Here is a 26,996-nt window from a genome sequence, read left to right as displayed (position 1 = left end):
AATCATTGATTGAAACATATATGCAAATATGAATAAAATATTACATGTGGCTAAATCACAATATATTATTGCATAATGGATATTATAAGAATCTCTCTAATATTTCAATAATATTGTGAATACTTTATATAAAAGGAGAAGAACATCATCAGAAAAGGATATCAAGCATATACATACCTTCAAATAAGATATTTCTAACTTTCGTCGCGTGATAACAATTTAGCTAGGTTTCATGATGTATAATATTATGCTTAAATAACGCGACTAAAAAATTTGCAAGTCCAACATGTGTTATATGTTAAAAAACGGATATTTAAAAACAACGTTACATTATATATTCCAATATCTATGAAAATCAAACAATCGGAACGTGTATGTTCGATTTTTTTATTCATGAACATCAAGAGTAATGTTTCATTATATGAAGGTAGACTAATCGCAATGATAAGAAATCTCATGATATTGTACATCACCAGATGATAGATTTCATTCATTCACTGTTAATTATTTTATCTTAGGATTACTATTGGATTTACAACGATATTCCAGTTGATTATTCAAGATCACTAATGAGTTATATACCAGATGTGATTGTATTCATCATCACATTCTAATAAAATATAATAGTAAATTTTATAAGCCCAACTTCAGCTGAAAATAACTTTTATATCGAGTTATAAAGTATATCCGCTTTGCCTTCCACTTGATAAAAATATTACTCACCCCATCGCGTGTGACAAAAATGCAACTATACTTATCTACATGTTTCATGAAAATAATATTCCACGCAAGATTAATATTATGATAATGACAGAGATAAATAAGAGAAGTTCAACCGACAGTGTCGTTGTCAAAAGATCGTATCGCGAAGCTAGAGCATAGATGTCTTGCTTTCTTAAAATTAATAATATTTTTTCCTTATTCTAGACAAGAAGAAAAATGAGCTTAAGAAAAATTGATACTAAATAAAGTTTTAGCTGTAGTATTCTGATATTTCGACCTCCAGTCGATATAATGACAAAAATGTTTAAGCGAGTATATGGATTATCGACATTAATATTTCATTAAAATAAACTATAGCTAATGATTCGTTACGTTCTGCTAATAATACTTAACATTAGAAGAATATATATCCGATAAAATTATGGACAATGCAGTAGATAGTAAATGTAATATCTTAATGTACAATGAGAGAGATATAATTTCAAAGTTTCCTTGTTCATACTAATGCTCTATTTTAAATTTATTTTTTCTCTTTTCTGTCTCATTGTCTTTATGAAAATATTATTACGCGGGATAATTTTTGCAAGTTGTATGTGTAAGTATTAGAATATCATAGATAAAAGAGAAATACATAGGAATGCAAGAATAACATTATTATCAGAAAATCATATCATGAAACTATAGATACTTTTAGTATTTTTTTCTTTCAATGTTAATTTATCCATCGTTATTTAAGGCAAAGAACTTAAAAACAAATAATGTTTTTAAAAATTATACGAACAATTTAAATTAATTTGACAATAGAGAGTTAAATGTAAATATAAATAGTTTATGCAAGAGAATAGACAAAAAAAATTGTAAGTATAATGCATATCATATATTAAAAAATTTAACATTAAAATATATGAAACTTTAGAAAATGCCATACAATATTCTACATATAATAAATAATAAAAAGAGATGATTGTTTTCTAACAAAAAATTTTTTTTATATAATCAAACTATATAGTATAAGTATTTCACTATCTAACATTAAACATCTAATATATAATTAAGTTTATATCAATTAAATTTGAAAACATAAAATATATTTTACGTTCTTTGTAAAATATATTTGCGAAATACATAAAAAAAGTATACTTAAAGCTGATTTGATACTTTATTAAACGCATAAATATAATAAAATAAAATTATAATTTTTAAAAGAATTCTAATTTTTAATGTATTTTAATATAAATTATTTTCTGTATATAATTTCTATCTTAAAAGAAAGATATTTTGGCTATAATAAAAATAATGCAATTAATAAATAGCAATTGATATAGATAAAATTGCATTAGAGAAGTTCAAATGCATGTGTTGCAATTTACACTTATAATCTGCGCACTTGCTGGATGCTGGCAGCCACTTTCATGGACATCGTTATTTAAACATATAATTTATAAAACTTACGCAACATTTCTGATCTCCTCATTATACGCATTTCTTATGTCCCAATTTGTGGACATTATACTAAATGTCGGTAACTCTGATGAATTTGTCGATGCCTTATATATGATGTTGACCATACTTGTAGCGGGCTATAAACAAGCTTATATGTGGATAGATCGTAATAATATTAAAATGTTAATAAATGTTCTTACCGAGAAACCTTTTGCACCATATGAAACACACGAAATAATAATTCAACAGAAATTTGAAACATTAACAACGTAAGTATATACACATATATATATATATATATATATATATATATATATATTAATTTGTTGTTACATTTGTTGTATCTCCCGGATTTTTATTTATAATCATTTTTGATCTTTTTATTTATAAATATAGGAATATTCTAAAAATAATAAAGAATATTCCTATATTCATATATATATATATATATATATATATATATATAAATTTGTTGTTACATTTGTTGTATCTCCCGGATTTTTATTTATAATAATTTTTTATCTTTTTATTTATAAATATAGGAATATTCTAAAAATAATAAAGAATATTCCTATATTCATAAATAAAAAGATAAAAAATGATTATAAATAAAAATCCGGGAAATACAATGAATGTAACAACAAATTAATTTTATAAAATGCATGGCTATAACAAATCTTTACTATCATATTATAGGAATAATACACGGCGGTACTTAATCATTGTTATAATGTCGATCTTATCGATAATCTCGACGTCTGTCTCTACAGATTTACCGAAAAGAAATCTGACATATAAGACATGGTTGCCATTTGATTATTCATCCTCTACTGTATATTTTCTTGTATACATTCATCAAATGATAGCTATGTCAACCTCGGGTATAGTTAATGTCGCTTGTGAGAGTTTAATTTGTGGATTTTTGTTACACATCTGCTGCCAGTTTGAAATTTTGGAGTATCGATTGACAAAACTTTCGTATAGTCAAAACATTTTAGACGACTGTGTTAATCATCATAATCATATTTTCAAGTTAGTTCTTTAAACTATTTTGTCAAAATTGTTATAAAAATATTCAAAATACATAAATAATAATTTGTTTTTTAAATAGTAGAGAAATGATTGAAGCGATTATTAAATAAACAAATATAAAATATTGCAAATAAATTTCGTTTGTTTTTCCTTCCAATAAATTCAACAATTTGTGAATAACATCACAATTTATTTGCTAAGATATCAATTTATTATATCTTTTAATTTCATAGATATGCATTCACGATAAACAACACATTTGCGAAAATAATCGCGATTCAATTCGCGGTAAGCATGTTGGTAGTATGCTCAAATATGTATCGAATAGCTATGGCAACAGATTATATGAGCCTTATTCCATTGATAATGTATACAAGTGCCATCTTAATGCAAATTTTCATATATTGCTGGTTTGGAAACGAAGTCAAGTTAAAAGTATATACATATATATATATATATATATATATATATATCTTGCTTAAATTGATTTTATCTACATAAATGTTAAATATTATAAAAAATATATTAATTCATTAAATAATAATAAAAGATGTTTAAAATAGAAAAAGTGTAGCATTTTCTGCGAATAATTGTGCAATTTATTATGTTATATATTTTTATTTGTAGAGTCTTCAATTGGTGAATAACGTTTATAATATGGAGTGGCTAACACTTAGCAATAGCAATAAAAAAGCTCTCGTATTAATTATGAAGCGTGCAATGGTTCCCATCCAGTTTAGTAGTGCTTATATAATCATAATGAATGTCGACTCATTTGTCGCTGTCAGTATTACTAATGATAATACTTGCTGATTATTATAAATATTTCAAATAAATTTAGATAATTTATATTTTTTACAGTTACTTAAGATGTCATATTCGATTTTCAATTTACTACATCAAACACAAGAATAATAATGATCAGTAACAGAGATTGTTATTGTTTTTATTTAATTTGTTATCCTACCACGTTTGCTAAATGTTATGTAAAAAACATGCAAAAATAAATATAATAATCTTTCTCTTTTTCTATTTTTTCTTTCTTTTTCTTCCTTTCTCTTATTTTATATGACTAAATAATTTTGAAAAAAATCTATAAACTTTTGAGGAGTTTTATATTACTATTTTTATTAAAAATTAGAAAAAAGAAAAGACTGTCCTAAATAATAATGTCAGAATTAATATGAGCCATTGAACACAAAGATTCATGTTATTTAACAAATTAAATATTTTTACACTCAAACTTTTCTAATATTTTATTTTCTATTACGTAACAAACATATTCGACGCTAAAATTATTAATTTTTTATTTGAATACTTTGAATTATTGTATTGTAACGTGGGATATAGCAATAATTACTTTAAAAGAGAAAAATATCTAAAAATAAATAACATAACATAAACAAATTTTTTTTAAATTGTATTGTGTATGAACTGTTAATGTGAAGCTTTATAAAGCACATCTATAACAAGAGAAATAAAACAGAAATTTTTCTTTACCCTACTTATGTTTGACGAGAACAGAATATGAATATAAGGATTTATTAATGGTAATCGAAAGAATAGCTGTAATATCTTATGACATCTCGATGTACATACACGCGCTAATACACATATGATCGTAAAAATATTATCCAAATGTATAGACTAGTATTAAGGTTTCATAAACTATAGCTAATGATTCGTTATTTAATATTAAAATAATATATATGGAGGAAATGAACAATGCAATAAATAAGTATGATATCTTGAAATATATATATATATATATATATATATATATATATATATATATATACCAAAAAAGTTGTATCAAAGTATTTCTTCATACAATAGACTAATTTATTCCGAGAAATTTATATTGGCATGTAATATTTTTCTGTCTCATTGTCTTTATGAAAATAACTACATTATACAATTTTCTAGTAAGACAAATATCTCGACAATTTTGCTTCGCGCCTCATGAAAAGATTATTGCATAAGAATCTTTTTATATCGATATGACAATAAGAAAAAAAAAATAGAGATAGACATAATGAATGCAACGAGCAGTATTATCAGAAAGTCGCATCGTGAGACTATAGACAATTTCAGTATCCCTTTCTTTTCCGATTATCCATTGTCATTTAAAAGTGTGACAAAGGAATGAAACAATGTTTTATAACTAATTATTAAATAGAATTTGTGTTTTTTATGACAGAATTAAATATAAAATAGTAATAGTTTGCTGTGCAGTGAATTATGAAAGTGAGACAATTTTTGTAGTAAACATAATATATATATATATATATATATATATATATATATATATATACTATTAAATATATTTAAAAGTTTTTAACATTAAGAAATAACATAAATCAATGTTTAACTTTTAAATAGAAATGCATTCCACACATAACATGAATAATCTTTTTAAACATAATCTGATAATCTCAAATAATAACTTTTTTTAATATAAATTTTTTTTGCATTTTTACAATGTGCAATATATCAAATATTTAGTAATTAAACTTTAAAAATTAATATTTTAAAGTAAAATATATATATATATATATATATATATATATATATTTGTGAAATAAAAAAAAATGAAATATATATACTTGAAAATATATACTTAAAAAAGACTTGATTAAACAAATAATAAGATAATATTCTTCCTATTATAAGCTTTTTCTTAATGAGTTGTTTCACACAATAAATTTATTTTACTTTTAACTATAAATCTCTATTTTTTTAACAGATATTTTAATCATACAATGAAAATTAAAATAATTAATAAATAATAGCTATTGATAGACAAAATTGCAAAAAGCTAAAATGCGAGTGTTGAAATTTACATTTCTAATCTGTGCATTGGCTGGATGTTGGCAACCATCTTCATGGACATCATTATTTAAACATATAGTATATAAAACTCACGCCATATTTCTCTTCTCTGCATTATGTACATTTGCAATGTCGCAATTTATGAACATCATATTCAATGTTGATAATTCTGATGAATTCACCGATTCTTTATACATGATGTTGTCCGTATTCGTCGCAGGATATAAACAAATTTATATGTGGATAGATCGAAAAAAAATTATGGTTGTAATCAACATTCTTACCAGGAAACCTTTTGCAATATGTGAAACACACGAAGCAATGATTCAACAAAAATTTGAGAACATGATAGAGTAAGTATCATTATATCATTTCAAATTTGCATCAACTAAATTACGTAATATCAAATAAATGCATCAGTCATATGTTGATAATTAATTTCGTAAATATTAGGAAAATATTTTGTTCTTAAATATTTTAAAGTAATGCTTTAGAATATATTGACATTTATATGCTTACGTATTTCTTTATGATAATTTTATACAAATAATATCTCACATAACATACATGACATAATTTAATTTCACTAAATACAATTATTATATATAATTTTCTGAAATTAAAACTATTCTTATATTTATAAAAGAAAAAATGTATAATACAATACTTTTGGAAATTTAATAATATATTACGAATAATAAACCAATATTTTAAATATAAATAATATAATAATAGTATATCCAAAAATAGAAGAGAAAAGACAGAAGAAGATCAGTAGATTCAATAGAGATCAGAGATTAAATATAAGAAAATGAATTAAAATAGCCTTTATAATTATTTTACAGGAATAATACATTGCGATATTTGAGTCTCGTTTTGATGGCGATGATATCGCTAGTTGTGACATCTGTTTTCACAGAATTCACGAAACAAAACTTGACTTACAAAGCATGGGTACCATTCGATTATTCATCCCCTGTTATATACTTTCTTGTGTACACTTACCAATTGATAGGCATGGCAATTTCGGGTATAGTAAACGTCGCTTGTGAGAGTGTAATTTGTGGACTTTTGTTGTATATCTGCTGTCAGCTTGAAATTTTGGAATATCGATTGACAAAAATTACGCACAGTCAACACATCCTGCACGACTGTGTTCGTCATCATAATTATATCTTTGAGTTAGTTTTTTAATAATTTTATTATTTTATTATTCAAAAATTATTTTTTTTTTAAATTTGAACTGTATAAAATAGAGTCATGACTTTATAAAAATTATCAATCGTTCGCTAAATAATATAAGCAATAATAAGAATAATTGCTTTATTGTTATCTTTATTTTTGGATTCTTGAATCGTGCCGATTCTTTGCGCTCCTTCTTAAATGAAATAAGAAGGAAAGATAAAAACTGATTTTATCGTTAATATGTTAGTAATGCAAATTTAATAATTTGCTAATAATTTTCGAGGCCATTCAAGAAATCGATTAAGAAACCTTTGTTCAACCGTAGATATGCATGCACGGTGAATGACATGTTCTCAAAAATAATTGCTCTACAGTTTGCGGTGAGCATGTTGGTGCTATGTTCGAATTTGTATCGAATGGCAACATCGAGTTATGTAATCTTCATTTCATTGATGATATATACGGGTGCTATATTAGCACAAATTTTTATCTATTGTTGGTTCGGAAACGAAGTCAAGACAAAAGTATATGACTCTAAAATAATAAAATAAAGTTTAGATATAACGAAAAATAGAAAATTAAAATAAATATTGACATTTTTTTATAATGTATAATATTGCAAAACATCTTTATTTGTAGAGTCTTCATTTGGCAAATAATATTTATAACAAAGTGGAATGGTCGGCACTTAGCAATAACTGCAAAAAAGATCTTCTACTCATTATGAAGCGCTCAACAATCCCTATCGAATTTAATAGCATGTACATACTGACATTAAATCTTGATTCGTTTGTAGCTGTTAGTATCAATTAATTAACACCATAGTAATTAAACATCAATAATATATAAATTGTAAATAACTTTACAGTTGCTTAAGATGTCATACTCGGCTTTCAACTTGCTACATCAAACTCAAAAATAGTAATATAATTAAATAGAAGTTATTTCGTTTATATTTAATTATTACGAAGTTATTTGTATAAATGTTAAATATTATAAAAAATATATTAATTCATTAAATAATAATAAAAGTTATTCAAAATAGAAAAGTGTAGTATTTTCTGCGAATAATTGTAATTTATTATGTTAGTAATTTATTATGTTATATATTTTTATTTGTAGAGTCTTCAATTGGTGAATAACGTTTATAATATGGAGTGGCTAACACTTAGCAATAGCAATAAAAAAGCTCTCGTATTAATTATGAAGCGTGCAATGATTCCCATCCAGTTTAGTAGTGCTCATATAATGAATGTCGACTCATTTGTGGCTGTCAGTATTAATGATAATACTTGCTGATTATTATAAATATTTCAAATAAATTTAGATAATTTATATTTTTTACAGTTACTTAAGATGTCATATTCGATTTTCAATTTACTGCATCAAACACAAAAATAATAATGATCAGTAACAGAGATTGTTATTGTTTTTATTTAATTTGTTATCCTACCACGTTTGCTAAATGTTATGTAAAAAACATGCAAAAATAAATATAATAATCTTTCTCTTTTTCTATTTTTTCTTTCTTTTTCTCCCTCTCTCTTATTTTATATGACTAAATAATTTTGAAAAAATCTATAAACTTTTGAGGAGTTTTATATTACTATTTATTTAAAAATCAGAAAAAAAGGAAAGACAATTCTAAATAATAACGTCAGAATTAATATGAGCCATTGAACACAGACATGTTATTTAACATGTTATTTAACAAATTAAATATTTTTACACTCAAACTTTTCTAAAATTTTATTTTCTATTACGTAACAAACATATTCGACGCTAAAATTATTAATTTTTTATTGAAATACTTTGAATTATTGTATTGTAACATGGGATATAGCAATAATTACTTTAAAAGAGAAAAATATGTATAAATAAATAACATGTCATAAAAAAAAATTTTTTAAATTGCATTGTGTATGTACAACTGTTAATGTGATGCTTTATAAAGCACATCAAGAGAAATAAAACAGTTAGAAATTTTGCTTTACCCTACTTATGTTTGACGAGAACAGAATATGAATATAAGAATTTATATTAATAGTAATCGAAAGAATAGCTGAAAGAATATCTTATGATATCTCGATGTACATACATACATGCGCTAATACACATATGATCGTAAAAATATTATCCAAGCAAATGTATAGATTAGTATTAAGGTTTCATAAAATAGCTAATGATTCGTTATTTAATATTAAAATAATATATATGAACGAAATGAACAATGCAATAAATAAGTATAATATCTTGATATATATATATATATATATATATATATATATATATATATACACTAAAAAAGTTGTATCAAAGTATTTCCTCATACAATAGGTTAATTTATTCCGAGAAGTTTATATTGACATGTAATATTTTTCTGTCTCATTGTCTTTATGAAAATAACTACATTATACAATTTTCTAGTAAGACAAATATCTCGAAACAATTTTGCTTCGAGCTTCATGAAAAGATTATTGCATAAGAACCTTTTTATATCGATATGACAATAAGAAAAAGAAAATAGAGATAGACATAATGAATGCAACGAGCAGTATTATTATCAGAAAGTCGCATCGCGAGACTATAGACAATTTCAGTATCCCTTTCTTTTCCGATTCCATTGTCATTTAAAAGTATGACAAAGGATTGAAATAATGTTTTATACCTAATTATTAAATTAAATTTGTGTTTTTATCACAGAATTAAATATAAAATACAAATAGTTTGCTGTGCAGTGAATTATGAAAGTGAGACAATTTTTGTAGTAAACATAATATATATATATATATATATATATATATATATATATATACTATTAAATATATTTAAAAGTTTTTAATATTAAGAAATAACATAAATCAATGTTTAACTTTTAAATAGAAATGCATTCCACACATAACATGAATAAACTTTTTTAAACATAATCTGATAATATTAAATAATAATTTTTTTAATATACATTTTTTTTGCATTTTTACAATGTGCAATATATCAAATATTTCGTCATTAAACTTTAAAAATTAATATTTAAAAAAAAAAAATATATATATATATATATATATAGATAATATTTTTCCTATTATAAGCTTTTTCTTAATGAGTTGTTTCACACAATAAATTTATTTTACTTTTAATTATAAATCTCTATTTTTTTAAGATATTTTAATCATACAATAAAAATTAATATAATTAATAAATAATAGCTATTAATAGACAAAATTGCATTAAAAAAGCTGAAATGCGAGTGTTGAAATTTACATTTCTAATCTGTGCATTGGCTGGATGTTGGCAACCATCTTCATGGACATCATTATTTAAACATATAGTATATAAAACTCACGCCATATTTCTCTTCTCTGCATTATGTACATTTGCAATGTCGCAATTTATGAACATCATATTCAATGTTGATAATTCTGATGAATTCACCGATTCTTTGTACATGATGTTGACCGTATTCGTCGCAGGCTATAAACAAGTTTATATGTGGATAGATCGAAAAAAAATTATGGTTGTAATCAACGTTCTTACCAGGAAACCTTTTGCAATATGTGAAACACACGAAGCAATGATTCAACAAAAATTTGAGAAGATGATAGAGTAAGTATCATTATATCATTTCAAATTTGCGTCAGTTAAATTATGTAATATCTAATAAATGCATCAGTCATATGTTGATAATTAATTTCGTAAATATTAGGAAAATATTCTGTTCTTAAATATTTTAGAGCAATGCTTTAGAATATATTGACATTTATATGCTTATATATTTCTATGATAATTTTATACAAATAATATCTCACATAACATACATGACGTAATTTAATTTCTCTAAATACAATTATTATATATAATTTTCTGAAATAAAAACTATTCTTATATTTATGAAAGAAAAAATGTATAAGACAATACTTTCGGAAATATAATAATATATTACGAATAATAATAAACCAATATTTTAAATATAAATATTATATTTTAATATAATAGTAGTATATCTAAAAAGAGAAGAGAAAAGACAGAAAGAAATTAATAGATTCAATAGAAATCAGAGATTAAATATAAGAAAATGAATTAAAATAATCTTTATAATTATTTTATAGGAATAATACATTGCGGTATTTAAGTCTCGTCTTGATGGCGATCATATCGGTAGTTGTGACATCTGTTTTCACAGAATTCACAAAACGAAACTTGACTTACAAAGCATGGGTGCCATTCGATTATTCATCCCCTGTTATATACTTTCTTGTGTACACTTATCAATTGATAGGCATGGCAACTTCGGGTATAGTAAACGTCGCTTGTGAGAGTGTAATTTGCGGACTTTTGTTGTATATCTGCTGTCAGCTTGAAATTTTGGAGTATCGATTGACAAAAATTACGCACAGTCAACATATCCTGCACGACTGTGTTCGTCATCATAATTATATCTTTGAGTTAGTTTTTTAATAATTTTATTATTTTATTATTCAAAAAATTATTTTTTTAAAATTTGAACTGTATAAAATAGAGTCACGACTTTATAAAAATTATCAATCGTTCGCTAAATAATATAAGCAATAATAAGAATAATTGCTTTATTATTATCTTTATTTTTGGATTCTTGAATCGTACTGATTTTTCGTGCTCCTTCGTAAATGAAATAAGAAGAAAAGATAAAAACTGATTTTGTCATTAATATGTTAGTAATGCAAATTTAATAATTTGCTAATAATTTTCGAGGCCATTCAGGAAATCGATTAAGAAACCCTTGTTCAACCGTAGATATGCGTGCACGGTGAATGACATGTTCGCAAAAATAATTGCTCTACAGTTTGCGGTGAGCATGTTGGTGTTATGTTCGAATTTGTATCGAATGGCAACGACATCGAGTTACGTAATCTTTATTTCATTGATGACATATATGGGCGCTATATTAGCGCAAATTTTTATCTATTGTTGGTTCGGAAACGAAGTCAAGACAAAAGTATATGACTCTAAAATAATAAAATAAAGATTAGACGAAGATATAACGAAAAATAGAAAATTAAGATAAATATTGATATTATTTTATAATGTATAATATTGCAAAACATCTTTATTTGTAGAGTCTTCATTTGGCAAATAATATTTATAACAAAGTGGAATGGTCGGCACTTAGCAATAACTGCAAAAAAGATCTTCTACTCATTATGAAGCGCTCAACAATCCCCATCGAATTTAATAGCATGTACATACTGACATTAAATCTTGATTCGTTTGTAGCTGTCAGTATCAATTAATTAACACGATAGAAATTAAACATCAATAATATTTAAGTTGTAAATAAATTTACAGTTGCTTAAGATGTCATACTCGGCTTTCAACTTGCTACATCAAACTCAAGAATAGTAATATAATTAAATAGAAGTTATTTCGTTTATATTTAATTGTTACGAAGTCGCCATACTTCGAAATATAAAAATTAATATCTTTTATTAATAATAATCAGAAATATTTTTAAAATATATCTAAAATATCTTTATTTTTACTGAAAATTTTTTCCATTAACGTTAATTTAAAAAAATTTTGTCATATATAAAATGTATTTATAATTGCAAATTTAGAGATGTATAAATTAAAATATTATATTAGTGTCAAATAATATCATATTAGTATATTATAACAAAATTTTAGTAATGGAAATGTAGATAAAAATATCGTTAAAAAAATTTTTAATTTATTCTTCCTTTCTCTGATAATTCTTATTATTTGTTTTAATATTAATATAATGTCAGAAATATAAATATTAATGTAAGAAAAAGATGAGTATATTATTTTAATAATTGAATTTATGCATAAAAATGACTATTAGTGTCATAAATTGTTTCAAAATCACATAAATATATCGAAATACAGAAATAAACTATTAATAATAGCAAATTAATATTAATGAGTTTAAACAAATTTTTTTTTTAATTGCTTCTAAAGTAGCTTGTAGTTTTTTCATATATTGAAACGGAATTAAAAACTGCAAATTGCAAAATGCATATCTACACGTAGTAAAAGGATTTATAAAACACATATAATTGTTATATATATTTTTAATTTTTTTCGTATTGCTTTTTTGAAGCATAAAATTCTTTAATATCATCAATTTTTTATTTAGATATTTTTTGAACAATTCTAGAATCAATTCTTATAAAATTAACGTTGTATATAATTTTATATCAATATTCCACAGATTTTTATTTTATATAAATACAATGATAATATGACAGTTCTTTAATTCCATATATTATTTTACTAAATACAACTAATATGTATAATGTATTAAAGATAATGTAAATATCTTGGTATTACATCATTTCAAAAATATTTGAGGTATTTGTTTTATTTATAAGTTTTAATCTTAATATAAAAGAATAAAAATCAATATGTAGTATTTTTTAGTCTTCGTTCGTTTGAAATTTCTTTTACGTTGGAAGACAAACGCACTGTCAGATGCACGCACACATAAATACACACATAAAGTTTAAACAAATATTGAGCCTCCACGTAATAAAAAATAAGCGCTAATTATCGAGTCCGAAATTGTTTTTCCGTTTTTCATTGTATAGTATAATCCATTATTGTGTCGTATTTCAATAATATCATTATAATTCACATTATTATATCGTTAATGATTAATAATAAATATATACATTTATACTTTTTTTAATCTTGATTTCTCGATTATGAGAACGATTTTTTCCGAGTACTTATTATGTCTCTTTCTGCAAAATTGCGAATTTGTTATCCAGAATGGAATAATAAAAAGAATTCTAGTTTGTTAATTAAAATTTCTCTGTTCATATCTTTGTAAAATCTTTGTAAAATATGTTTCTTCTTCTGCTTTGTGCGTCAGAGCAATTGTTTTTGTCATTTTATTTATTGGATTAACTTCGCTTTAATGCAATAAGAATTATCATTTATCATAATCGCTTATCTTCATCATATATGTAATATTGTGTTGATCAATCTCATGATCATGAAAAAAATATTGATGGATCACAACAAAATGGAAGCATTTCGGTTATTATAGCATCTGCAAGCGTCATCGTTCTTCCTTCGGTTTATAGATCGGTCTATTGTTGAGCGTATTGTGCGTGGAAATGTTATTGGTTCTGACCTGTATATACTTTGGTCTCTTGTATCGTGTGCTCCAATGAAGGTAACTATAGCATCCCGCTATCAAGACGCCTAACCCATTGCAAGTACAAGAGAAGATGAGAAGTATCGTCAGAATACCTTCTACCTCGGGACAATTAAGGTCCAAATATCTGGTAAGATATAAAAAAAGTATTGATTTTTATATGCACATCGTCGTAATATTAAACTTGTTGCGTCACACGATGTAATAAGGCTATCTTTTTTTAGAGAACGAAAATGTATTTAAATATCAAGTTCTTTTCATTCTTCAGAATTTTCGATAATGAAAATGATAAAATCAGAAAGATATTTAATAAGTAATGTTCTTAAAATGTTCTTAAAATATAAAAAAATGTCTTGCATATTATATTTCAAAACTTAATTTGAAATTTAATTATTTTTGATATTGAAATAAATAAAAATCTCTTTCTCTGGAGAATTAAAATAAAGATTAATAATTCTACAAATAATAAATATAAAATTAAATAATTATAAAATTCTACAAGAGAAACAGTGTTATCTCCAAAAACAATCGCATAATACATCACATATGTATTATAACTTTTTATAAATTTTCTAAATAGATGTTCTAAAAATATTATATAATTTATCAATGTATCTGAGACTAATTTTACATGACACACCTGACTGCACCTTCGAATGAATTAGGCGGCTCACCACGTGGCCTGCATACACACGTGGCATTTAGTACTCGTGCCGGAGTGCATTCCAGTCCCATGAGACGCGACAAGTGCATCGCGGAGAATACGCACGCGCTCACGCACGCAATGGTCGCCGAAACCGCCAAAAACACGCTAACAACCTGTTCATTGTAGCAAAACGGAATATAGGTGTGATAAAACACGATCAAAAAGAGCAAAAGAAAAAAGAAGGAAATACATTACATATTATTTGATAATTATACATGTATATTATTTCCCTAGAAAGTTATTAATAAAGAATAAAATTCATATTAAATTGTTGTTCTTGTTATAATTAAAATTCTTGTAATTAACACAAGAATATATATTATAATATACAAAATATTAGTTATATAACAAAGTATGCATATTATATTGTATGCATAGTATATTGTATTTTAAATTAATAAATAATGCTAATTAAATAAATAATTGTAAGCAAGAAATTATCATTAAAGAAGCTGGACATAATAAAAGCTCGATCTTGAATTTTTTTTATAGAAATCTATAATATATCATAGAGAATTCTTACCTTTGTGGCGGAAAGACAAAATCCGGGGCTTATACCCGGATATTCTTCTTTAAAACAGCATAAGAGACAGATTCCGAAACTACCCGACATCAAAAGCTGAAGATCCAAAATGTTAAAAAAATATTAAATCGTATATATGTGTATATAAGTGAATATACATGTACTTATGTGTTAAAGAGAGAGTAATAAATATAATTTCTTTTGTGTGTGTGTGTGTGTGTGTGTGTGTGTGTGTGTGTGTGTGTGTGTGTGTGTATAGGAACGTGTGTAGGATACTAGGTAGGAGATGATTTTTATTGCACACTTACCTTTGATTAGTTAAAGATTAAAAGCTTTCAAACATTGTTAACTTTATATAAAAAATGTACCATTAAAAACTATCAAACTAAGCTATCAAACATTAAAAGCTTTCAAACATTGTTAACTTTATATAAAAAATGTACTATTAAAAACTATTAAAATAAATGCAACCCAATAAATAATTATTAATTTTAAAAAATATAACTACTTGGATTTATATAACTATATATCATTTAAAAAATGACAATTATATTATATTATATATATATATATATATATATATATATATATATGTATATAAGTATATAGTGGAGATAATCACGTTATGCGTTTATTCTAATAAAGCTTATTAAATAAATAAAGAAAATTTCTATTCTATATCATTTTTGTATCGTCAAAAATGCATATCTCATTGCATAAAATTATAAAATTATAACACTTACAGGCATGCCACTCCAATAAGGATTGTCCACGATGGGAAGATGCGGTGCCCAAAGCAGTAACCACAATGACAGGAAAGTCACCGCGACACCAAGAATGGTCTGCAACGCCGCCAAACATCGGGCTAATCGTCGATGATGGACCAAAGGAGGTAAAAACTTCTCTTGATCTAAAAATAAACCCATTTTAATTCTCATGTGCAACTAAATATTAATTATGTATTTTGCAAATAAACATAATATAAATTCGAACATGTGAAATAGAGAGAACATATTGTCGACTTTATTTTCCATCACGATAAATATATTCTATTTTAGTCATCGTGGGATTATTTCATGAGAAAGAGAAAAGTCAAAGTTTTCGCAATGCAACTTGCCATATTACATCCGCTAAACGAGATTCGATCTTGCAGATCTAGAGATCAGATTCTAGAACGAATCATGTCACGAGGTGATCGGTCATCTATTAGATAATTCGACATTGCGAAACAGACATGCGCTCTATTCATCCTTTGTCGTGACATACATTTTCCTCTGTGGCGTAAACGGTCGATAACCCGCGAGTTCTATCGAGAAACCTGTGTAGTCTGATAGAAAGGAGAGTTTTCTGCAATATAAAACGGCCTCGTCGCCATACGTACAAGGTAATCCAATTGAATGATTAAGTATATCCTCCTTGTCAACTCAATAAAACAAGAAACTTACTCACTATTTAAGATTCGCGATAATTATTTTCTTTCAAATATAAATGTAAACCTAAACCATAATAATATTTTACAATAATGTACATATAATATGACATATGACTATGCTGTTGCGTTTTTGTTGGAAACCTCTAAAATTAACCCTTTATTTTGTAATTGAATATGTGTAATAAAACGTGCTTACAAAACTATTAAAAAAAAAAAATATATATATATATATATATATATATATATATTTTATCTATATATATCTTTTTGAAGACATATTGATTTAAAAAACTTCTATTCCGTATATTGGAACTTTACACAATAGAAATTCTCTCGCAACAAAAAGATTGTCTCCATTATATTCTATGATTGGGACGATTCTTTAACAATTCATGGTCATTTTGGATGTTTTAAATAGATATTTTAATCTTGTCACTTTAAATTTTTAAAGTTTTCGGAAAAACGGAATAAACTATAGATCACACAGAGCAATTCAGAGTCGAATATCGAAACGAAATTCTGTGATCTTTTTTTTGCTGTGAAATATATTTGTATTACATTGAGAAAAAAATATTGTAGACAATCTAACCGGTTTGTTCAATCTTCTTTCAGGTTTGGAAAGATAAATTCATGAATTGAACATATCTATTATTATGTCTTAAAAGAAGAGGTGCAAAATTAATATTAAAAGAGAAATTTTTATAGATTACAGACACAATAGTGATACAGTATAAAAATATTATTGATTACATACAATTTCGTGTACACAATTAAAATGTGGAAGTTTACTGTATATGTATATGTGTAAAGATGTTTTCCATATTATATAAAGAATCTAACATTATTAGCAAATGCAGGAATCTAATCCAACAATGTTGAATAAATCAACTATTAATGAGTTAAATAAATATAATTTTTCTCAAGGATGACAATTTAACGTTTATGATCATTTTTCGAGGAAGAAATCTGACGAAGATTTACATGAGTAATATAAAAAAAAATGAGAAACAAGCTAAAAAACCGCAAGATTCATAATGCAGGAATGTATATATGGGAATATATATGCTATATTTATTGAATATATTGTGATTCAAATTGAGAGTATAATGTTCAAACTTGTGTCTTGATTAAACATAGCTAAATCGAACATTTTGCTCAAAGTGATCTGTAAAATATTCAATAAAAAAATGAAAAGGAAATAAAAAAGAAAGATCCAAAATAATAGATATTAGCGATTCATCAAAAACATATTATTAAACCACTGTTATTGGCGCGTAAATTTTTACATTTTTGCAATTTTCTTAAATAAAAATAGTACGAAGAATTTACTTTTTAAAATGATATTAATGTATTATCAATGTATAATTAATGTATAATTCACTAAGAACAGTGTATAGTACATAGTCATTTATGGTTTCAGTTACAAGTTACATTTCTCAATCGCAGTTACATTTTATAATTAAATAAAAATTAGCACACAATTCTATATCATAACATTTTATGTGTCGAATTCTTTGGAATCTCATTATGGCGATGTGTAAATACTTATGTACGCACTTGAGATAATCATGTTTTATTAATCAGTGTTTCTCAATCATTTCAGTATTGAGAAATGCTATTAAATAAAAAGATGAAATAAAGAGCGAAATAACCTTCAAACTTTCCAAGAACTGTAAAGAATGTATGCATACGTAGAAGAATGTGCGAGAAATTTATTATAGGGTCTGATTTTATAGAGATTACATACTAACATTTATCAATATGAAACAGCTATCAAACCAAAGTATATACAAAGTATACATACTGCCACACCATAACATAAAAAAGTTTCTCATAGTCTCGTTATACAATTAACTCGTCAGGAACTGATTGTGAATGCACCTTACGTTACGTGCTTATAGAGGAGAAATTCTTTTGCCATGATACGCGCACGGAATTTTAACATCTCGCAGTCGTCGCTGAACGTCAAACCGTGAAAGGTGTGATAATTTCTCAATGGGAGATAAAAAACCTATTTTTACTTACGCAATGCACATACTTGCTGCGTGAGGATTGCATCTCATAGGAGCTCTAATTATACCGCAGATACATGTTAAGGAATGCTGAACATAAATAGTTTATAGATAGGTAGCTCATAAGTTAATAAGAATAAGAATTAGACATAAACAGTATGTATAATTATTTTAAAGTAATATACAATAAAATTTTTAATCTCTTTTTCTTAAAAACAACACATTCTTTTTAATTTTAAACATGCTACATTAACTCTGAAAGTGTAAATTAAAAAAGAGATTAAGAGACTAAAAAAAAAGAGACCTTCTTATAATAAAAATTTTTGTAATAAAAAAATTAATATTCTTTTTTTAATAATTGTTAGAATAAATGTGTCATTATATTTTTATGTATATATATCAATACTATCGTTATTTAAAAATTTCGAAATAATGCCACTTTAATTATAATGTTCAGTCATATTTAATTATAATGTTAATGATACTTTAATTATAATGTTCTTTTAAATATCCGAAATGTGGAGAGATATTATAGATATCCAATGATTACGCAAAAATAAGAAGAAATAAAGTTCTATGTTTATATCAAATTGCTATGTCGTCAAAAAAAAGATTATTTGGTTATGATTTTTTCTTGTATCGTTTTCAACGAATAAAATGGACACTACACTTAAGTGACTTATATTATTGCTCCTTTGAGAGATGGTTCACACGATGCAAGAATGCGAGACATGAATACGTATCGTTCGCATTGTATACTGCCTCGTATGTATGTCGTATTTATTGCACAATGCGAGGATATACCGGTGCGAATATAAAAGAAGAAAGGGCCGTATCGAGGAATCAAATATCGACCGACAAAATAAGTAATGCATTTAATACTTCTAATCTAACTAATTTGGCGTTAATAAATTATATTAATGCATTATCGTTGCTTCGTGATCAGATGCTTGATATACTATTTCATAGCATTATAATAAATAAAAACTGGGTGTAATCTTTAAAATGAAAAAAAAATATGTATCATTCATTATTAAAGTTCTTCATTATAAGGATTGAAATTATCTGACGCAATTAAACTTATAAAGATTTAAAGATAAAATTATTTGACATATTTAACGCCTTACATACATCCGTCATGTGATGTAATTATCTGTAATTTTTCTTCATCTGCGTCATGTATTATGCACATTGACGTGAATGGCCTCGCTTATGTGTGGGTGCGAATGTAAATGCATATATTATAAGAGATAACAATGAGCAACGTGGTACATCGTGTTGTTATGGCCGGCAAATTTACCGCAAAATATTACAACCCACATACACGCATACATGGAAACATAATGGATAGTACGTTTTCATTATCCGCTAGCTCTGTTGCATAAATAATGCCAATTATATGACTTACATAAGAAGAAACTATGGGTAACTGAATAATTGTGTATTACATCAATAACCAATTGGATGCCTTCGATTTCTCTCTTATTAATTACTCTCATTAACTAACTCGGCAATTATTTATCATTTTTGACACTCTACCGGTGAAAAATTTGTTAATATAAAAATGAGTATTATGCATTTAAATATAAATGTATGTTATCTAAAAAAATTATCATAAATATTTTTCATGAATCTACAAGAGGAGAAAGAAAGAGATCGATTAAAAGTTAACTATTCATGCAATGAAAAAAATAGCATGATCGTTTAATTATCTGATCTTAAATGAAAACCAAATACAGATTAATATGTGTAAGGCTGAAAATTGGGCGTAAGAATAGCGGTCCCATTTGTAAGTCTGTTCCACTGGTCTCAAAATAGAATTAGGACCATGTTAAATGCGTGAGCGGTCTTTGAACGGAATCACGGTATGTATACGTTTCATCAATTTCGACCCTTCGGCGCTCACACGTGTCGCTTGTATTTCCTTACAAGGGCAAAAAACGATGCTCATTGTTAAATTTATTTAATGCTTGGGTATTTTTATTATATAAATGTAAATGTAATGTTGTTTATATGTTTTAGATTTCTTAAATGTTTATATGTCTCGTAGATTCTTAAATTTCGAAAATTTATATATTTATATATTTACTCAGTATATATATGTTTTTTCAGCAAGAAAATCTTCTTTGTTCTTCTTTGTTTATCATATATATGATAAATAAATAGATAGTATTTTTATCCACTAAAATCAAACATAATTATGGCAATTTTGAAAGTATAATATAATTATTACGTGTGACAGACAGAATTAATTGAAATGCAATGCGAGATAATTTTAAAAATATCATAAATTTTCTGTCCATTTGTGCATCAAGCTGAAACTATATATTTCGAACACATACCAAAAAGATCACATGAAATATTTCCGACTCGGTACTTCCGCTATCTGTGGAGAACCATGTGCATCCACTTTAAAGTATATACGGTGATCAGCGGAGCAAGAAGCGTTTAAAACTCAGTGAAATATTTACGCGAGGGTGATTTAAGAAGAAAAGAATAAAACGAATTTTTTCCCTAAGTATAGACAAAATAATGTATTACTAGAATATACAATAATGTACCATATAATTTATATTGCGTATTTATATATTTTTGAAATATATATCTACTCTTTAATTGAAATATTAAATGAAAAGTTTTCAGTGTAGTGCAATAATTTTAGTACAATAAATTTATGTTATGTATTTTATACTCATAGTTTGTTTTTTATATGATTTTAAATATAAAATTATACTTATTTTACATAAAAAGTATCTATAATATATATAATTAACACGATAACTTATCTCTCTCTTATATTGAATGATAGAAATGGAACGTCATTAAAATTTATTTAATATAATGCAATTTTTAATTGTAAAAAATTACATTTTTCTACCATTAAATTTTTAATATTCAGATACATTTTTCATATTATGACATAAAAGGTATTTCAATTTCATCCTCTTTAAAAGCTTCCGTCATTCTACATGTCGCATTTTCGTCACCTCCGACGTCTTTAATTAGCTGCCATTTACCGCGTACATTTTATGCTAATTATCGTGGTGATAAAGAACTCTACCGCACTTTCCTGCGTCTACAATGTAGCGCTAATTATAATTTTCCTATCTGCCTTGACAGCAACCTCGATCCTGCCGACCGGCTCAACACGCATTAAGAGTAATACTCATTAGCGCAGGGAGCACAATAATGTGTGCGAAGCGACGAAACGATTATCAAAGAAAATCGAAAAAATCGACCAAATACCGGACCGGTTGCATTCCACAGCCGAGAAATGAGATTCCTGAGCGTGCAATCTTGCTCTCAAGAGAAATCGATTGAATCGATTGCAAAAAGCGAATATAATCTCATATGCAAGATCTCATCGATCGGAACGTAAAAAATAGCATCTCTGCTCACTTTACGATACTAAGTGCATATGTTTTTGCACACGTATTCCGAAACGCTTGTTTAAATCAAGTTGTTATTTTCTTGTGATCATATTCGCGATAATATGAGAAATTATGATTTTCTATTAATTGAAAATCATAAAATCACTCGAACAGATGCATCGTTTGTCGAGCATCGCAAATCATAGTAAGTAAATTATTTGGAATTGAGTTAAGCAGAATTTTTTTCAAGACTTCAAAAAGTAGTATAAGGGAAAAGATATAAAAAGATCAGGTAATAGTCTACTCACGATGACCAGTTCGATGCATCACAATCATCCTGCTGTGCCTCAAAGAATTTCTTGTGGGTGTGTGTCGACCGGCTATTTGAGAAGCTGCCAGGTTGACAGGAACTGTGGTCGACAAGCAGTTGGCCATCGATGGTGCTCGACCAAGTTCCTTTTCTTTATCGCCGCGGGAGATTCGTCCGATGTTCCCGGTTGATACTGCACCTTAAGATACCCAGTAAAATATCTAAGTATTTTGCTTGCATTTTATTCGTTTATTAAATAAAATAAAATTTAACTTAAAATTAAAAATTTAAACTTAAAAATTTAATTTAATTTCTAGAATTGCATTTGTCTATAAGAAAAAGGATATTTTACAAGCGTAGATAAATCTATTTTTATACGACATATAATCATAAAACTGAATTTTAAAAAATTTTTGTAAACTTTTAATGAAAAGTTCTTTTAATGAAAAAGGATATTTAAAGCTAAAAATCTAAGTTAATTACATATTTAATTACTTGTCACTAATCTTGTTTTAAAAAATCGGCTTATTGTATTTTTATTATGTACATACATTTTAAAATTCTAAAATAAAAAAATATATTTTTTTTTCTTCTAATTAAAAATTTTTACTTCTACAAATTTAATTAAATCACGTATTTTTTTAGTTGTACCAAAATTTGAAATAAATATTGCATCATGCACAAGCATGAAATCATCGCACATATTTTTCTTTTTCTTCTTGAGAAAAATTCAAATTCTTTTGCGTTTTCAAAGTTTAAATTTTGTTTATTTGAGATTTAACGTTATCAAATCTTTTATTTTTATAGGATTGAAATACCTTAAGATAAGAATTCCCATAAAAGAATAAAGATAATAGATTTACGATCGTTAAGTCATAATTCTAACATGCGTCACGATATTTTTCGTTTATTTTTCCTTATTATGTAAGCAAGTTTAACAAACATAATTTATTTTATCATGTAATATTAAACTTAATACTCCGAGCTATCAAACGTTCAATTTGATCATAAAATATACTAATCGCATATCTGTATCTTTTATTAGCGATTGCTTATTATTTATATTCTTTTTATTTCTCAAGGATATTTTTACGGCAGGATATTTTTACGAAACTTTAAAAGAAATATAATATCTATCCAACATACGTGTGTGCAATATTTCTAGATTTCTAAATTTCTACATGTATATAAATTATAAGATATATTTTATGTTATATAAAAAAAAATATTTGCAATTTTCTCCAGAAAAATGTATCATTAAAAGAATATATATAAAGCTACTGCAAATGCTGCACTTTTATCATTTATTTCGAAATATGCAATTTAGTTAATTGTACACGATTTTGGCACACGTGGATTTCTATGAAAAGTCGGCATCACGGCACTTAGAATTTGAAACGATAAGGTTTCATGGCGTTAAAAACACCTGGAGTAGAACAAATAGGTCACCATGACACGAGAACGATTAATGTACGACGTAGAGATAGGCAAATACAGTGCGTGCAATTTGAGTTATTCAAAATATTTGTAATTTTATAATATTTATAATTTTTGCGATTATTTTAATTTTTTTAAATAAAAATCAAACTCGCGATAATATTATTTTGAAAATATCAGTTAGAAATAATACAAATTAGTATCAGTTAGAAATAATACAAAATTAGTATTCATATGGTAATAATTATTATATAAATGATATATAACTATATAATATATAATTTAAGATTAATTAAATGTTTTGTTATGGAAATGTAAACGAAAAAAGAACCAAAAGTAAGTCATTTATCTTATATTATTTTTATCATCGCGTGTTGAACTCGTAGTTAAAAAGCAGATATTGCGCACATAAACACACGCAAAAAGCACATCATGGAAAGTACATTCAACTCACCGGTGACCTTGGTAGTATGAATCTTCGATACATTGCCCGCGCTGACGGCGCTACTGACCCTGTTGTTATTATTATTATTAATGTTGTTAATGTTGCCGCTGTTAATATTGTTGTTGTTGTTGTTGCTCTGAGACACGGCGGACGTGCCATTTCCGTCACGGATCTGATTCAGATTACCCACGCTCATGGCGGAAGTGACGCAAGGCGGCATCACTGGTACGACCTGTAAAGTCGAAGAAAAAGGTTAATTTTGCCAAATATCTCTAATCACTTTAAAGAGAGATATAACTGGATTTCGATTGTACGAAAAATATGGTAACACGGTGTGTAAAAATTTAAATTCTTCATGTTGATGTGTGATTTTTTGAATTAAATGATTAGTTTCGTATAAAAGTTTTTTCCTTTCGTGAAGTTTAAAATTAGAGCTATAAGGCCCGGTTTCACAATTCGAGTTAATCCGAGTTTAATACGTTAAACTGGGTCCTGATTGATCCATTCACTACTTAAACTCGGATTAACTGGATTGTGGAACTGGGCCTAAGAGATTGATGGGTTTAGGTGATTAGAATCAATCAACACTTAAATAATCAATACTTAAAATATTGTTCATTTAAAATTTATGTGAATAAAATATTCTCTCTGTGTTAAGTTAATTATAAAAGACTTTCTGTTTCTAGAAATATAGGAGGCATTTTTTTACTTTTGAAAACATAGAATGTAATGTATTTAGAAAATAAATATTTAATACAAACACTTAGAATGTTCAATGTTCATGTTTATGATAATTCAATGCATATAATGCAAGTGCGTGGATAATTAATACCGATTATGAACCGATCAAGAGCTTAATTGTGTTTATGTGAAATGTTATTCTTTCGATTCGCGTCACGTCGTCACGGAAAATCTTCTTTAGATAGTATATAAGGAGAAAGACGCGCAAGTAAACAGAGCCACGTGGATATAACCGTACCTTATAGTTGTCATAAAAGCTCACCGGCCGGCTTCTCGGCGCATACTGAATGTCCTCGTCGGTTTGCATCGTGACCGCGCCGCACAAAGAGTCCCTAAGGGATGCGCGCGCAGCTCATAGGACATTCACTCCGTAAGTCACCCTCCTGTCTTTCTCCACTTCCGGCGGATCTGTTAAGGTGAACACAGATGGCATGACCACACGTAACGAGACCATAACTGAGCATCGCAAATTAGCGCTGTAATTACGCGGTTTGATATGACGCGTAAATCGAATTGTAACTAGCAATCATGTTTCGTATCTTTTAGATAAAAAGTAGTGATTGTTATATTGCTATGAAATTATCATATGAAAAAATATTACATATTTTTCAGCTCTTTTTAATTATGAAGCTATTTGTGTGTAAATAGATAATAAAATAAAAATAAAGCGATATAGAGACACATCATTTTTATCAAACAGCCTTATTATCTTTAAATTTTTAGTATTGATAAAGTCTGTTCTTGCATAAAGAAATAAATTGAAATAAATAAATTCTAAAATATATTTCTTATGTATTTACATATATGTAATATTATTTATTTATACCTGAATATTTTCGTCAGCTGAAACAATGATCCATGACGCTTATCAGAATGTCATTTGGATTCGAATGTTTTCTTGTTTTGCACAAATTCCTTTACTTCCTTCGTGAACGCGTACTTAAGTTCATTGTTGATATTTCTTCCATATTGGATGTGGTTGATGACTCACAGCTTGCCAATCTGCAGGCAATTTCGACAGGGAATTTTCTCTTAATCCTATTCGACGTGTCGTAAGTCACGTTCGAGGGATGCTTTGATGCATAAAACAGGGATGATCAGACGTCTTATGAAGCGATAGATCAGCGATTTCCCTGACGTCGGCGTCCACGTGTTCGCACACGTGCGCTGCGCATCTATCACTCCATAAATGTCTAAAAAATTAAGAAAAATTACCCGCATGAGGATAGCTTTGATCGGCATCGTTTATTTGGACAGATCATGAAGCATGACTGAATTCTGCTCTGAAAATATCTCAAATACTTTTCTGATATATTTAGTCAAATAAAATTCTCTTTGAAGATAAAATCAAGTTATAACGATCGATATACCATAAATAAGAACGAAAAAATATATGATACATTGTACGTACATTGTATGATTCAATATAATTCTCTTATTTTAATATTCAACAGTATGATATAAAAATAGAATAAAACGACAAAATCAAAACGAATATGAAATAAAATGAAAAAAAATCCGTACGAAATTCGTGAGCATCGCTTTGTAAATAATAATACGAGACGTTACATTTTGAATAATCCTAATTTTATTGAGATTTATTTTGTTATTTATGGAGATTGATTCATCTTTCCAAGCTACTTCA

General features: G+C 26.4%; 3 protein-coding genes across 3 annotated transcripts; 2 read left to right on the top strand and 1 right to left on the bottom strand.

Annotated features, from left to right (window-relative positions):
* The first annotated feature begins 2,057 nt into the window (after window positions 1–2,057).
* On the top strand, window positions 2,058–4,187 carry LOC109610061 (odorant receptor 94a-like). Its single transcript, XM_025410197.1, has 5 exons — window positions 2,058–2,435; window positions 2,863–3,198; window positions 3,432–3,633; window positions 3,826–3,981; window positions 4,060–4,187. The coding sequence occupies exons 1-5, from the start codon at window positions 2,074–2,076 to the stop codon at window positions 4,111–4,113; spliced, it is 1,110 nt and encodes a 369-aa protein (XP_025265982.1). The 5' UTR covers window positions 2,058–2,073; the 3' UTR covers window positions 4,114–4,187.
* A 1,812-nt stretch (window positions 4,188–5,999) lies between these two features.
* LOC105259113 lies at window positions 6,000–12,596 on the top strand. The gene is made up of 11 exons (XM_025410227.1): window positions 6,000–6,383; window positions 6,876–7,211; window positions 7,541–7,739; window positions 7,855–8,013; window positions 8,084–8,136; window positions 8,340–8,491; window positions 10,422–10,818; window positions 11,322–11,657; window positions 11,986–12,187; window positions 12,309–12,467; window positions 12,538–12,596. The coding sequence occupies exons 1-11, from the start codon at window positions 6,022–6,024 to the stop codon at window positions 12,589–12,591; spliced, it is 2,409 nt and encodes an 802-aa protein (XP_025266012.1). The 5' UTR covers window positions 6,000–6,021; the 3' UTR covers window positions 12,592–12,596.
* A 958-nt stretch (window positions 12,597–13,554) lies between these two features.
* LOC105259115 lies at window positions 13,555–25,729 on the bottom strand. The gene is given in 8 exon segments (XM_025410251.1): window positions 13,555–14,501; window positions 15,015–15,193; window positions 15,604–15,699; window positions 16,347–16,513; window positions 22,727–22,927; window positions 24,620–24,842; window positions 25,590–25,678; window positions 25,681–25,729. Coding segments are annotated over 8 exon segments (1,215 nt in total). The 5' UTR covers window positions 25,715–25,729; the 3' UTR covers window positions 13,555–14,275.
* Window positions 25,730–26,996: the final 1,267 nt, after the last annotated feature.

Source organism: Camponotus floridanus, unplaced genomic scaffold, assembly GCF_003227725.1.
Source record: "Camponotus floridanus strain SB8 unplaced genomic scaffold, Cflo_v7.5 scaffold30, whole genome shotgun sequence".
Lineage (NCBI taxonomy): Eukaryota > Metazoa > Arthropoda > Insecta > Hymenoptera > Formicidae > Camponotus > Camponotus floridanus.
Note: the sequence above shows the minus strand (reverse complement) of the source record. Positions and strands in the feature narration are given on the sequence as shown.